General features: G+C 47.0%; 1 protein-coding gene across 12 annotated transcripts in view; it reads left to right on the forward strand.

Moving 5' to 3' along the window:
* The first annotated feature begins 1,846 nt into the window (after positions 1–1,846).
* ANKRD44 (ankyrin repeat domain 44) overlaps positions 1,847–15,958 on the forward strand; it is a 184,958-nt gene continuing 170,846 nt past the window's right edge. For all 12 annotated transcript variants that reach the window (XR_013538425.1, XM_072979325.2, XM_072979357.2 and 9 more), the window contains exon 1: positions 1,847–2,069. Coding sequence is in view for 11 of the 12 variants with exons in the window: in XM_072979325.2 (XP_072835426.1) it covers positions 2,043–2,069 (27 nt within the window). In the remaining variant the exon portion in view is untranslated. The remainder of the gene's footprint in view (positions 2,070–15,958) is intronic.

Below are 15,958 nucleotides of genomic sequence, written 5' to 3' on the forward strand. Positions count from 1 at the left end.
ATAGCTGTTGATTGGTGGTCAGTGGCAAAATTAGAATCAATATATAAAAAAGATAGTATGGTGGGTTTCTTTGAGGGTAAAATACAAGTGGATAGATTGTGGATATACACGGACGAAAGAATAATAAAAAAATGTATACATATTTAGTAGAATATGATTTAGAGGATGAAAGGGTGAAAGACAATGGTAAAATGGGCAAAAAATTTTGGATACAGTGTGGATCTTGATGATTGGACTAAGATGTGGAAAGAAAGCTAGAAGATGCTGAAACCAGCAAATCTTAGAGAAAATATCCTTAGAATGTTTTATAGATGGCATTACACACCTGTAAGATTACCAAAAATATCAGAGGGCAGCAGCAATATATGCTGGAAGTGTAAAAAGAATGCAGGAACTTATTATCATATGTGGTGGACATGCAAAAAGGTCAAAAATTACTGGACATAGGTATGGGATGTAGCAAAAGAAATTACCCAGCAGAAATTAGATATAAAACCTGAAATGGCATTATTGAATGTCATGTCAGGAATAAATGATAATAAATTGAGGCATTGTCTCATGTATATACTCACAGCAGCTAGACTACTCTGGGCCCAAAAATGGAAAAGCGAAGAGGTTCCGACGATAGAAGAGCTGTTAAAGAAGTTATGGGACATAGCAGAACTGGACACTCTTATCAGAAGCACAACGGGAACAACCAAGAGACTATGTAAAACAAAGCTGGGAACTAATATACTCTTGGGCCCAGAAGAAGACAGGAGTGTAGGGCAAAGTTTATGATATATGTGTATCTACTTAGCACATACTGGAAATGAAATTGGGGGAGCAGATAGGTTTACGAAGCTGGAGTCTTGGACTCCAAAGGGGGTGGAGTTAGTTTTAGGGGTTAATCCTTTTTTCTTTTTTTTCTCTTTCTTTGTTTTCTTGTCTTCTTTGCTTTGTTTGCATTTCTGTGTGAATAATAATAATAATAATAATTTTTTTAAAAAAGACAGTGGTGTGGAGACCTCTCTCACACAAACCCAATCAACTGCTCTGCTGGAGGCATTCAAGAAAAAAATTGGACAACTGTCAGGTATACTTTGATTTGGACTCAATGGCTTCATTAGACCCCTTCCAATTCCCAGGCCCTGGCTCTGCAGGCAGGAAATCCAATTCAATCCAACCCATTCCATGTTTTAATTCACCATTTTTACATGCCATCAAAAGTATTAGCTCTAAGTGGCTTTTCGGTCTGTAGAACCTTGTGGAACTTACTGTATTTCAGAAAAAGAAAAATGATCAGTATCAAAGTGCTGGGCCTTTTTGGGGGGTGTCTGTGTGAGCTTTATCAATAGAGGGTTATATTCTGATTCAGTCACAGAGCAAATCCATGGCCATCAGTGGGACTCAAATAATGCTGGAGCCCTTTTGATTCCAATGGGCTCGTTCTCAGCCTGACCCCACTTTAAAAAGCAACTCCTTGGGTAATTTCAAAATGAATTGCTTTAAAAAAAAATTAATGAACCGATCAATTGCAGCAGTCCATGCGCTGAAGGGGAGATGGGCAACCAAAGCCAGACCCGGGGGGTGGGTGGGGGGTGGAGGCGGCGGCGGAGGGGGGGGGGAGGCAGCAAAGCCAGCGAGCGAGCGAGCGAGACAAAGGAAACTCTCCTCCCCGACGGGACCGAGAGCGCCAGGGGGCGGCAGCAGCGGCCGCTTTTCAGCCGGCGGAGGTGGGAAGGCAAGGGGTCGGTAGGGGGCGCCGTCGTGCACGCTTCAGAGTTGTTGCCGCCGCCGCCGCCGCCGCGTGTGTGCGTGTGCGTGTGAAGGGGGTGATGTCAGTGCTCGCATCCAGCAGCACTTCCTGTATCCGAGCAGGCTGGTTGGCTCAGCCCCGGCCGGCTGCTCTCCTCCTCCTCCTCCCGACCCGACCGAGCAACAGCAACAGCAGCAGCAGCGGCGCAGGCTTGCGGGTTGCGGGGCTCAGCCTGCCCCCCCCCTCCCCGTTTTGGCTTGACACCGGCGGGCCGAGGCGAGGTGCATGAGCGCCAGCAGAGGGGATGGCCGTCCTCAAGCTCACCGACCAGGTCCGGAGACGCGCGCGAGGCAGGATCGGGGCCGAAAGCAGGGGAGGGGAGGGGAGGGCCGCCTTTGTGCCGATCCCGGGGGGTGAAGGAGATGAGGGAGAGGATGATTTCTGCGCCGCTTCCCCCCCCCCCCCCGCGCGCTGCAAATCGCCCTTTCCTCTCCTGGATCAGGCAGTTGTCAACCTCCGGGGCGGGAAGAGGGGAGAGGAGATTTTGCTCAATCAAGGCTCACCCCCCCCGCCATCCCGCGGCAGGGCTTTTGTGCCCCGTGGTTTTTAAACCTACGAGCCTGTCGAACGCCAGTGGCTGGGTTGTGATGATGCTCGGATGCGCCGGGTCTTTATGTTGAGCGCCCTGGCCTTTCTTGACCCCCCCCCTGACGGGGCGATGCCGCCCCCCCACCTACCCACCCACCGTAGACCTGCCTCCTCCTTCGGTCTGCAGGAGAGAGGCGAGCGCCTCCGGGGAGACTTCGTAGCCTGCGATGGCGGTGGGGTCCGGGGGGGGGGCGAGGAAACGGCGTTTGGCAGGAACGGCGCTCCCCGTCCATCCGCGCCTTGACAGCGTCTCTCCTTCCTCGCCCCCCGCCTGCCATCCCGTCCTCCCTTTGGAAAAGCCGGGCCCCTCTCAGCTGGCTCGGGCGCCGCGCAGGATCGGTCCCTTCAGCCGCTCCGAGATTTCTACAGCCTCCTCCGGGCGAGAATCCACCAGGGAAGCCTCGCCTCACAGGCTGATGGTTTAGCCAATCGGCGGGGCTTTGGGAAGAGGGCGAGTGGATTTAATGGGACCTCTCCCCCGCCCCTCCGCCCCCCCCCTTTTCAAGGGAGTCCTGCAGCCGCGCAGGGAGAGCCAGGATCCCTGCCCGAGGATGGGTGTCCTGCAAAACGAAACGACGAAGCAGGGTTTTCAAGAGCACCTCTTGGTTCCTTCCCCTTTTCTTGTAAAACAGGATTAGCAGAGCAGGAAGGAGCAGCAGCAGCAGCAGCCATCATCCTCTATCTGGCTTGGAAGCAGAAAGATTTGGCCCTTTCACATAGAGAGATGCCTATGACAGAGTAGGCCCATGGGTGGATTTCCATAGGGGAAGGTAAAGGGAGGCGATTCCTAATCATACGTGGTTTCTTATTTTAATGAGCCCCAGTAGAGCCCCTGTTGTGTAGTGGTATGTTCTACAAGGGTGACTTGTCCAAAAAATACTACTCTGCAGCTTTGCCTTTTTCCCCCTGTGGGCATTCTTGAGTAAGCCTCTTTGGTTCTGTACTACAACATGTGGTGTAGAGCAGTGGTCCCCAACCTTGGGCCTCCAGATGTTCTTGGACTTCAACTCCCAGAAATCCTGGCCAGCAGAGGCAATGGTGAAGCCTTCTGGGAGTTGTAGTCCAAGAACATCTGGAAGCCCAAGGTTGGGGACCACTGGTGTAGAGGGTCATTTATGGTAGTGTAATGCATGAAAAATAATTTGATATAGGCACTTTAGACTATTTTTATGTAATAATAGTTTGACGATAAAACCATGCATCCATAACCTATTCTTTGAACTTTGAAGAGTGCGTTGATTTAATTGCTAAACCTTTTCTAAAGTAAATGGTTGTATATAACTTTTTTCTCATTATTTGAAATGGTACTTTAAATGGTACTTGAATAAAACACTTTTCTTCAAGCTACAATTTAAGAAGAAATCAGGCCACTAGAATTAAGATTGAATTTATGTGGTTTTATTGTGAGTAGACCTGAGTAGGTTTACATCTCTTTCCATTAATAATACCAAGTATTACAAAGTGACGTTATGGGTTTCATAGTGGACAACTTATTTCCAGATCAAACTAACTCTATGCTATCTTGGTTTATCTGCTAATTTTGATTTAACTTAGCCAGTTTAATCTGTAGCCCTGATACACTCCAAATCTTTTTCTGTTACTAAAACAATCATGAGGATCTTCCTGGATGAATACTTTCTTTGTACAGACACTAGTGCGTCTTTATGCAATAATTTTATGCATTTAAGTAAAATATGTGTTCTCTATTGAAATGCTCCGTTTGTCTTTTTTCTGCAATGTGTTGAAACTTTGGCATGGAAGTTATATCTGTTGTCTTATAAAATGAACCCTGAAGGAGGGCTGTGTTGTCTTCCAGTAAACTAAATGTATTTTCATAATTATGCAAATAAGAAGTGTTTATAAGCACTGTCTTTGGCACATCCCTTGATTTAACCTTGTCTTAAAACTTCTGATCAAAGAGAAAAAAATGTCACACTAAGAGGCTTTGTGCACTAACCATGTGACACCAGAGTCTCATAAATCGGAAGATTCAGGTGGGCTTTGTAAATTGCACATCCTGCCTGCAGTTAATATTGAAGGTGTCTGTGCTAGAGCTGATAAAGCCTGGCATTTCAGTGCTTAAAGCCCTTCACCTGACATCATAGCAGCATTACAGCAGTCCTCTTAGGAATTACAGCTCTAACAGTTTTAAGCCTTTACTAAACTCCTAGGGTTGGAGAGAGAGCTGAAATTTGTTTCAGGTGATCAAAATTTGCTGTGGTGGGAACCAAGAGCTTTGCTTTGGATTGAGAGACCTACTCTGTACGAGCAAATCCTGTGCTAATTATCCCACTGGCTGACCTTCCTGTTACCTGTTTACAGTCTCTCCCCATCCTCCCATTTTCATGTTGCAGGGAAGTACAAGGTTTCAGGGACAGACAGAAGAAAAATAGGCGCTGTGGGCTAAACCATAGAAGCCTCTGTGCTGCAGGGTCAGAAGACCAGCAGTCGAAAGATCGAATCCACGCGACGGAGTAAGCTCCCGTCACTTTGTCCCAGCTCCTCGCCAACCTAGCAGTTTGAAAGCATGTAAATGCGAGTAGATAAATAGGTAAAACGGCGCTCCCTAGTCGCGCTGGCCACGTGACCACGGAAACTGTCTTCGGACAAGCGCTGGCTCTACAGCTTGAAAAATGGGATGAGCACGGCCCCCTAGACTCAGACACGACTGGACTAAAAATGTCAAGGGGAACCTTTACCTAGGGAGGGAGAGCACTCTGGAAGCAGTGTCATTTGGTGATAAAAGGAGAGTGTGGCTGCTGGTCAGAGTTTAGAGCAGTCGTTTTCCAACCTTTGGGTCCCCAGGTGTTCAACTCCCAGAAATCCTGGCCAGCACAACTTGTGGTGAAGGCTTCTGGGAGTTGTAGTCCAGGAACATCTGGGGACCCAAGTTTGGGAACCACCATATTTGTTGTACTGCAGCCTCTAGCGTTCCTCACCATTAATTATGCTGCCCAGGGCTGATGGGAATTGTAGTACCCACTCCACCTTGGAGAGTAGGACTTGTTCAACAAAGTTTTTTCCCCTCTCTGTCTGTGAGCAGCCCCAGCCGCTGTATCCATGATGAGGCAGCATGTACTGGTGATCAGTTAAGCTTTATTAGACTCAGCAAAGAACATAAAAACAGTGCCTCTGTAGTCCTTTGCAGGATGGGACCTCTAGCCCCAAGCAGCAGGGATGGAACTGGTAGTTTTCTATCCTTCCGGTCCTTCCAGGGCTGAGAGAAAATTGTGTCCCGCTCCAAGGGAGTTCATTCCCATGGCAGCTCCTCTTGGCTGAAAGGTCCAGGTTGTTAAACAATCTTTGCCAGCCGAGTCCCCCAGCAGGGCGTCCACCAAGCAGAGGAGGCTGTCCAGCACCGGCTGACCCTGGGAGCTTCTGTCTTTCAGCTTTCAACTTGCCTTCAGATAAGCCGGCCGTCCTCTGGAGAGGCAGGCCTCTTAGAAGCTCATTTCAGTGTCTCCCCCAGCAGACTAATTTCTCTCTTCCCCGAAGGTGACAGAAACTCCCAGGCGTCCTCCCAAATGTCCAGTTCCTCCACTCACTCGCCTCTATATCTACCTCAGCTGCAGCTGTCTCTCTGGGGGTGGGTTTAGGGCCTCCATGTTGCCTCAGGTGTTTCCTTCAAGGCCAACAACCCTTCTGCTATTGCTGAGGGGGTCTGACCATGCTGGCACTTAGCTCCTTCCCCCCCAGCTGGCTGTAGTTGGCTCACATGTCCCCCCCCTTCAAGTGGGCAGTCCCCTCAGCCGGGTTGTTCAGCCATGGCCCCTGCTGAGAGAAATAGTCCATGTTAGCATGGTGTTGCCTTTTTCAATATTGTATGCGGAAGGCAAATGGTTGAAGGGCCAAGTACCACCGCATGAGCTGGGGATTAACATCCTTCATCTGTTGGAGCCACTGTAGGGATGCGTGGTCAGTGACTAACAAGAAGGGTGCTCCTAATAAGGAATACCATAGAGACTCTGCAGCCCACCTGATGGCCAGAGCCTCTTGCTCAATTGCAGTGTGCTTCTGCTCCCAGGGTGATAACTTCTGGCTGAGAAATAGAACAGGGTGCTCCCCATCCTCATAATGCTGGGCCAAAATAGCTCCAAGCCCTTGTTCTGAGGCAACCATAAGTAAAATGAAAGGTCAAGAGAAATCGGGTCCACTGGATAGGAGCTGCACAAAGTCTCTGTTTTAATTCTTCAAAAGTCCACTGCTCCCGGGTTCCGCATTGGACCAGCTTTAGGGGCTCTTTTGTGTGTGAGATCTGTTAGGGAAGCAGCAGTATCTGAAAAATGGTTTATGAATTGCCTGTAGTACCCCACGAGGCCCAGGAATTGCTGCACTTCTTGTTTTGTTCTTGGATGGGGCCAGGAGGACACCTTTGTAACTTTATCCCCCATGGGTTGAATTTCTCCTCCCCCTACCACAAAGCCTAGATATGGCACCTGTGCTTGCACCAACTAACATTTCCGTGGGTTTACTGTCAGCCCAGCTTTCTTTAACTCCTCCAGTACTGCCCTCAAATGACTGAAATGTTCTTCCCAGGACTGGCTAAAGATAATGATATCATCTATGTATACGGCCGTGAAATCTTGCACTGGGGTTGACACCCAATCTATTAGTCCCTAGGTTCTTAACGTGGGCGATAATGCCCCCCAGGGGGCGATTTCATTTTTCAGGGGGGCGGTAGAACGAAAAGGGGCGGCGTGGGGGCGCTGGAGCAGAAGGGGGCGGTAGGGGGGCGCTGGAGCAAGCCAAACCTGTGAAGATGGCTGCAGCCTTTTTACAGTGTGCATGAATATATATTTTCCTCCAATTTTAATTTAGTTTCAGACTTTTTGTCTGGACATTTTTAGTTCCTGAATTTGTTTTTATGCCCTTTTTATATTTCTTTTTGTGTCTTAAAATTCACTTGCAACTAAATCATTAAATGTTACTTTTTGGGGGGCATTTCATTTTCTTGGAATTTAATTTTGTTTTCAGGGGTCATTGGATTTAAGTGTCTTAAATAAATAAATAAATAAATAAATAAATAAATAAATAAATAAATAAATAAATAAATAAATAAATAAGATATCATCACCACAGGGAGGGGGGCGATGATAACTTCCTCAGTGGCTCAAGGGGGCGTTTCTTTCAAAAAGGTTAAGAACCACTGTATTAGTCACTGGAAGGTGGGTGCTGCCCTGTGTAAACCAAAGGGCATGTATGTGAACTGGTATAGCCCTATTGGGGTGGCAAAAGCTGTCTTTTCCTTGTCCACATCCCAGAGGGGTATCTGCCAATATCCCTTGGTGAGATTGAGGAAGAAAAGATAAGTGGCCATCCCTAACCTCTCTATCAGCTTATCCATCTGGGGCATGGGGTAGGCATCAAATTTTGACACCATGTTTACCTGCTGGAAATCCACACAGTACTGGATGTTGGCATCGGGCTTAGGAACAAGGACCGGGTGGCTATGCCAAGGGCTGTTGGAGGGCTCAATTACTCCCATATCCAACATGGAGTTAACCTTGTCTATAAAGACTTGTCTTAGATGTTGGGGCCAAGTCTGAGCAGCTGAGCGTACCACCACCTCTGGGTCAGTCTCAATATGGTGTTCCACCAAGTTGGTATGACCCGGCCTGTGAGATAGAACATCGGCAAACTGTTGTTCAACGGCTCTTAATTGTTGCTGCTTCTGAGGACTTAATACCTCTGCCAAGTCCCACCTGTCCTCCAGTGAAGAGGAAACAGTTTTAGCTTTGGGTCCCAGTTCAGGGTCTTCGATGCCTCCATAGAGAGCCTCCCTGTCCCACCATTCTTTCAGAAGGTTTACATGAAAGATCTTTGTGGGACGGCAGCAGTCTGGGATTTGGATCTCGTAATCAACAGGTCCAACCCTTCTTATCACCTTGTAGGGGCCCTGCCATTGGGCAAAGAGCTTAGCTGCCTCTCATTGTGAAGGGAGGAGTACCTTCTGCCCAGGAACAAATTCCCAGGGTTGAATCTGGCTATCATATTGCTGCTTCTGAGTGGCCTGGGCTTCCTTTAAACACCTCTGTGCCAATTCTGAGGCTGTCCTCAGGTGCTCTCTCATTTCCAGGACTTGTTGAACCATACTCTGTGCCAGGTCCTCCCCAGACTCCCATTGTTCTCGGACCAAATTGAGAACCCCTCGAGGTTGACGGTCGTATAATAACTCAAAGGGGGAGAATCCAGTGGAAGCCTGAGGTACTTCCAGTATGGCAAACATCAGAGGGGCCAACATCCTATGCCATTCCTTAGGATGATTGTGCACCCTCTTGCATAACATCATCTTGAGGATCTTATTAAATCTTTCTACCAGGCCATTTGCTTGGGGATAGTAAACTGAGGTCCGTAAGGGTTTTATATCCAGCAGGGCCCACATTTCCTGCAGCGTTTGACTAAGAAAATTAGTACCCTGATCTGTCAAGATGGCACTTGGGAACCCTACTCTGGAAAATACCACCATCAAGTACCTAGCTAATAATTCAGCTGGGGTAGATCATAGGGCCACAGCCTCTGGATACCAGGTGGCATAGTCAGTCACCACTAAAATATGGGTGTGGCCTCCAGCTGACTTAGGTAGAGGCCTCACTAAATCCAAGGCTATGCAATCAAAAGGTTTATCCATATACATAGGGGTATCAAGGCTCCCCCAGGTCAGGGCCGAGCCTGGGTCCTTTGGCAAACCAGACAAGATTTACAGTACCAATTGACCTCAGCATACAATTCCAGCCAAAAAAGTCTCTGTCGTATACGGGCACTCATTTTATCTGTGGATAAATGTCCTGCCAGGGGTGGGTCATGTGCTAACTTCAAAACAAAGTGGCGCAGACCAGTGGTTCTTAACCTTGGGTTACTCAGGTGCTTTTGAACTGCAACTCCCAGAAACCCCAGCCAGCATAGCTGGTGGTGAAGACTTCTGGGAGTTGCAGTCCAAAAACACCTGAGTAACCCAAAGTTAATTACCACTGGCGTAGACGTTGGGGAACCACTAACTTGGCACCTGGGAAGGGAGGATCTGGAGTTATGTGGTATAACAACCCATCCCTAATTTCAAACCTTAATTCCCCGGCAGGCGTTTCCTTCTCTGGATGGGCCTCTGAGAGAGCCCTAGCTAGGGGAGGGTCCTCCTGCTACCAAGCTCGTAGCTTCGCTCGTGAGACATTTCCCAGCTCAGGTAGATCCTCCATCTCCCCTGCAGCTGCGGTAACTACCCTGAGGTCTTGCAACAACTCTACCCCTTTCCAATTTCTTCCTAGAACCATAGGCCACAACAAGTTGGGTACTAGGCTTACCCCTGAGCCCCCTCCTTTCTCCTCCTATGGTGACCCAAACCTGAGTGGTGGCATAGGGTCTGACATCCCCATGAATGCAACGGATCTTGACCATCCCATCCCTTGGCCAGTCCAATTGAGGTCGGAGTGAGGTAGCATTGCAACCTGTGTCCACCAAAGCCCTGACTTGTTTCCCATTCACCTCAGTGTCCACCTCCCACTCCGAGTTCGGGTGGCTGCCTAACTGCTTGGCCGCAATGTAAGTGTTGGCCCAAGAGCAGACCATTAATGGGCAGTCCTTCTTCAGATGGCTCTCCTTGCCACACATGTAGCAGGTGGTGTTCTTCATGCCCCGACTTGGAAACCCCTGGGCGCTGCCTTCTTTTATTGGATTAGTGGGTCGGGGTGGGGCTCCTCGTCCTGGGCCAGAGGAAGAAGGGCCCATCTGGGTGAATTGGGTCATTGGGCTACTTGCAGTTACCCCTCCTGGAGTCTGCGCTGACACTGAGGGTCGTGTAAGCCATGGTGCCTTTTCCTTGGGTGGAACCTTGTCGATGGACACAATTCCCCTTGGGTTCCACGTCTCCTCTGCACTCCAGTAGGCCTCCAGTGCAATGACTGCCTCTTCTGTGGAGATGGGGTGTAGCTGTTTCACCCAATTTCGTGGCCCCGAGCAAAGTGTAGTTACTAACTGCTCCACCACTAACAACTCAATTATCTTGTCTACAGTGGTGGAGTTCGGCTTGAGCCACCTAGTAACGTAAGCACACATCTTCTGGGCTATAGCCCTGGGGTGGAGGTTCCCCTTGAGCCGTAAATCTCAAGATTGCCACCGATAATCCTCCTCTGACAGGTTCAGGGTACTCAGGACCGCTTGTCACACCAGCCCAATAAGGAGTTCTGGAGAAACCAAAAGCTTGTACATTCTTTGGTGGCATTTTGATTGATCCTAATGCAGGCACTGTCCAACTGTGAGTTGTGGACACTTTTGTATCTTTGTTGATTTTTATATCAAAACAAAAATGAAAACCATTTTGGTGTAAACTGCCCCCCCCTCATCCCTCTCCTTCAGTGTATGCCAGACTGGCTTGCAAGCATTGGGTAATGCCCTTGGATGGCAGGTGTGGTTTGCCATCATCAAGTGTCCTAGGTCTTCCTGTTTGTTCCTCTTATGTAAAATCATGTAACAGAGAGAGAGAGATGCATTTCATGTTTCTGTTTCTTTAGAGATGATTGTTCAGTTGCTACATAAATTGCCAGATTATGGTTTCACAAATCCTGTCCTCCCAGATGAGGAGCAAGGGGTAAGGGCAGAATGACCAACAGTGTTTCTGAATTGCACGTCTCCAGATACTATTGCCTTCTTGAGCTGCTGTATCCCAATTGATAGGAAAAGCCAGAAAGCCCATCTCTCTCTCTCTCTCTCTCTCTCTCTCTCTCTCTCTCTCTCTCTCTCTCTCTCTCTCACACACACACACACACACACACACACACACACACACACACACACACACACACAAGAGCGCTTCGTTCCCTTTGCCTCCGTTGTTTATTCTCCACAACTGGCAACTGACTGTGTGAATGATTTTTATTGGTGTCATCATATTTTCTTTTTAAAAGTGCTTATAAAACCAGTGCATGCCAGGTTCTATTTAAGAAGATGCTTTATGTTGTCCTGGTCATACCAAAAATATGACCACCGTTGGTCTAAGATGTTTTGTTGTCTAAGAGAAAGACGAAAGGGCACCATCCCAAACCTGTCCCATGGGCTGAAGCCCGCTGGACTGGCAATTCAGTTTTCTTTCAGAGTAGGTGGTGAGGCGTGTCCTCCAGTGCACCTGAGGCATCAGGGTAGTTTAAGGGGCTTCAGGCAAGAAGTGTGACTGTGGGAAGCCCTTGTGGAGTGCAATAGAAACAACTGGGGGGGGGGCTTCCCTCACTGCACACTTGTGCCTGCTACCACCTAAGGGGATTACCTCGCTCTGCTTCATGGTCAAACTGGACCTGAAGATGCCCCCCCTTCCAAAGTTGTTCTCCTGAGACATGAATGTGCATTATCTAGCAGCAGAAGTTTGCTTCAAAATAAGTGGTTTCACTTGTAGAAAAACACATGGCAAATATAATGGATCAAGCAGCTAAAATTCATACTGCGAACTAAGTTTTTGTTAACTGGCCGAGAGCCCTTGTTTCCTCTGGGTTCGGTCCAGCAAGTAAAGGCCAACTGTGGAGAGAAGGGTTCTCCTCCAGTCTAAGCAAAGCTCTTTCTCTGTGTGAATGTGGGCAGAAGAGATCTCTTCTGCCCTTGAAATTCAACTCTGCCCCCTGAAACTATTCTCCAAAGCTTTGAGTGCCCTCTGGAACAGCAGAAAAGGACGGGCTGTGAAGGGAGGAGAGTTGGCAACCCTCCACTACCATCCCTGCATTAGTTGGGACACCATGACAATAACTCAGTTCAAGGGATGCTGGCAGGATAACAACAGTGGGTCCAGCCCACCGAGCTGACATCGTTTTCCACAATGTTGAAAGATCTAGCAGTAACTGCTATATGAGCTTGCAGTGTGCTGCTTAGTTATCAATTCGTGCTGCGTTCAGCAAGTGATGACTACGCACAGCTGAACCAGCTCCTAGTGTTTGTAGTTCTTATGATAGAGTGGTGGTATATGAAGCAATTGTTCTCATGAAGTGTTTTCAGCCTGAAACATTGTCTGGCTGTTATTTGCTTATCTCAGCTGAAGCAAGACTTGGTTTCAGACTTCTTTTGAAACAAGGGGATGTTAGGAAAAAAACGCTTGTCTTCTGCTCTCTTTAGAAGCAACTGCTGCTTGATGGAGAGGGTGAAAGATTGGTGGTTTCTGCTTACATCCTGCTTGTGGGTTTAGCACAGAGAGGTTGGTGCAAGGACTCCTGTGACTAATGATAGGTTGCACTGACATATGATTCCATGCAGATCGAAACACTTGCAGCCTTTCTGTTCCAAAAACGAATAGTCTGAATTTCTTTTTGCTTCTTGCTAAAATCTGTCATATGTTGCTAATAAAAACGAAACAACAAAAAAGTGTGAGAGTTTGTTGAGGATTCTGCCTTTAAAATGTGGCTGGACAGTGGATGACAAACCATGTCTGAAGTGGAGAAATTGTTTTGAGCAGTAGAAAAATGCCAGCTTTGTAAGAACATCCCTATCTGGACGTAGGTCCCAAACAACATTGATGCACACACTGGTGCAATCTCAAAAAATGACTACGGTAATGCACATGTTTGTAGGGAGATCAAAAGAAAGTTTGAAAGGCTAGGCACTTGGACATAAGATACCTCCCTTGCAGGGGTAGAGCAGCTACCATATCCACCATAACATCAAAATTATGCTCACTTGCCAAGGCAAGACCTGGTTTTAGTACCACAAACTCACTCAAACAAAAATCCAAACAGCTGCTTGAAAATATTTTAGTATTTTATAATCATAATAAATGATCATGTGCCATCAAGTCCATTCTGACTTACGGCGACCTCCTTTCAGGGTTTTCCAGGTAGAGAAGACTCAGAAGTAGTTCCCCATTCCCTTCTTCTGGGGGCACCCCGGAACTGTACAGCTTGCCCAAGGCCACACAGGCTGGCTCTATTCACAGAAGGTGTGGGGGGAAAAGTTAAAAGGAGAAAAGTTCCAAAAGGTTGCAAAAGATACTTATAGCAAAATATAGATACAGACTCAGGCAATTCAAGAAAAACACACCAGAAAACAGCAAAAGCTTACCTAGACTACCTAGACTACCTTGGCATAGTGGTAGCATAGTTCTGGAATGTGCAAAAAGTCCTTTCCTGGCATCCTTTCCTGGCATGATTTTGTAGGACAGCAGGCAAATGTCATGTGAACAAAGATCATCCTTAGAGGCAAATTAGGCTATCTAACTATCTAACCACCCTTTTATACTTTAAATGAGCTACTATACACCTGTACAATCATCAGCACCTTAATAATCTTTTATGTCTCCCCCAAACAAATACATCTTTTTCTGCTCTTCCTTCCCTGCAGCTGTGATTTGCATGGCTCCAGGGAAGGAAGCAGACTGGCTTTTCAAGTCAAGAATTAAAGTCCAAGTGTTAGATCTCTTTGGGTGCTGCTTTGGTATGCCCTCTGATAAAAGATAAGCATGGAAGTGTCTGTGCTCTTTCAATAGTTCCTTGAAGTGTTCATTAACAGGAGGTCACTTGAAGATGTGAAGTGTCCCTTTGTTCATAGCCAATACTGGCCTCTTTCTTATTTGCCAGCTTCTCAGGCGCCCACAAGGAAGCCTAGAAGCTTTCAGTACATGAATTCTGTGTTCCATGCTCCCGAGTTCTTCAGTTTCTTTGCAGCTGGGAACCATGAAACAATAGTGTCATGGGGGAAACAGTGCGGCCATCTGGGAAAGGACAGATTCAGCTCCAGGGCCAGAGGTTTCCTACCCTTGGTTTAAACCATTGCAAGGGCAAGCATGTGTGCATGCTCAAATTGATGTGGTCTTTTCTTGCTCCTCTGACCTAGGATGCTTCCAGGCAAGGCTCTTGTGCAATTACCCTACAATGTCTACCAGCTTTTGCACAGAAGTGGTCATGTTCCATTTGTATTTCTGTTGTGTTTTCTCATGGGTTCTTCTCTTTTTCTACCACAGAAAATCTGTCGAGGACGGAAAGATGGAATAGCTGCCTAGAATAATAGCACTAGGCACTGACCATCAGACAGCATCTTAAACTTGACTATAGTTGAGACAGCACAAAACCACAGGCAGCTGTTACAATTGCCCATTTTTGAATTGTGGTCTGCCCTGTAGCTGTCTTCCAATGTGCAGTTCAATCTGTTGTCAGTTAGGACGCCCAAGTGCTTAGCAACAGGCCATAACAAGCTTTCTCCTCTGTTTTTCTACACAGCCAGGGTCTTTCCCAGGTAAATTATTCTATGATTCTAGAGCAGTGAGATGTCAATGATGGAGTTCTTTTTCTGTCCTAGTCAGGAGGGCCAGCTCTAAAAATCAAGTAGAATGTACTGTCTGACTCAAAGCACAGATATTGGGAGAGGAAATGATAGCAGCCCCCTCCCCCCCAAACCATTCCTCCTAAGTCCCCCGAGCTGTTCTTCTCTATTGGAAAACAGAGTTACGTGGGTGCCATGTGGCCTAGGCTATTCCAGCAACCCATGAAAACAACCTTCTGCCCTCAACAGACCGTCTCTATCATTAGCCCGACTGCCATTGTTGAAAGTTTTTTAATTGCTCATTTCATATACTATTATTATCATAAAAATCATAGAATCATGATGTCAAAAGGGGCCTATAAGGCCATTGAGTCTAACCCCTGGTCATCAATACAGATCAAAGGATATCTGCCAGGTAGGTTGTCTACGTTTCTCTTGAATGCCTCCAGTGTTGGAGCACTCACCACCTCTCAAGGTAACTGGTTCCACTGCTGTACTGCTTATATGTTTTTAACTTCTGTAAACCACACAGAGGCATGTGTTTGTGTACGTGTGCCTAAATATAAAATACTCCTTGGCCATTGTGTTGCTGTACATGGAATGGTGACCAGGCACAAATGCCAGCTGTGATACATATCTGACAACTATTTTACCTCTACTTCCTTGTTTTGAATGAACCCTCTGTTGTTATCTGCTTTGATCAGTCATAGTCCTCCCCCCCCCCCCAAAAGTGCACATTTCGGCAAAAATGCAAATATATAGAGCACTGTTCCCATAGTGAGAACACCAGTGCTAAAAAATAGAATCAGATTAAATTCAAAGAATAAGTTTGCTAGGAAGACAGCAAACTTTAGAAAAATCCAACACAGGCTTTCTCCTATCAGATAATATTTAATTGTTGCTTGTTTGTATGAACACAGGCAACTCTCATGTTTTTTTTTTTTTACTGCTGTCACCACCCTCTCTCTTGAATTTGCCCATCAAGATTTATGCCAGCCGCTTGGGATTCAAGGAGGTGAAAAATGCAATTGCTAGCATGATTCTAATGGTTATTTCAAGAGGAATCCGTTCAGACTTTGTCTCTCATCCAGAAGGTAACAAATGAACCCCCAAAACAGTTATAACTTCTCAAACAGGAAGGAGCAGGTTGTTATAGAAGGCTGTTACATTATGCGCATCAGGTTGTTTGGGTGTGTATATAATGAGCAGTCTATCCACCGTCCTTGAAATACGAATGGCATCCAGCAAAACCTCATACTTCTCAAGGTGTGGCATTTTACCTCTGCTTGACATGGACCTTGTGCAGGTTCTCTTGCTTAGCTGCAAAATAAGGATTTGGTTGCCATGGTGACA

The sequence above is a fragment of the Pogona vitticeps genome, chromosome 1 (genome assembly GCF_051106095.1).
Source record: "Pogona vitticeps strain Pit_001003342236 chromosome 1, PviZW2.1, whole genome shotgun sequence".
NCBI classification, from domain to species: domain Eukaryota; kingdom Metazoa; phylum Chordata; class Lepidosauria; order Squamata; family Agamidae; genus Pogona; species Pogona vitticeps.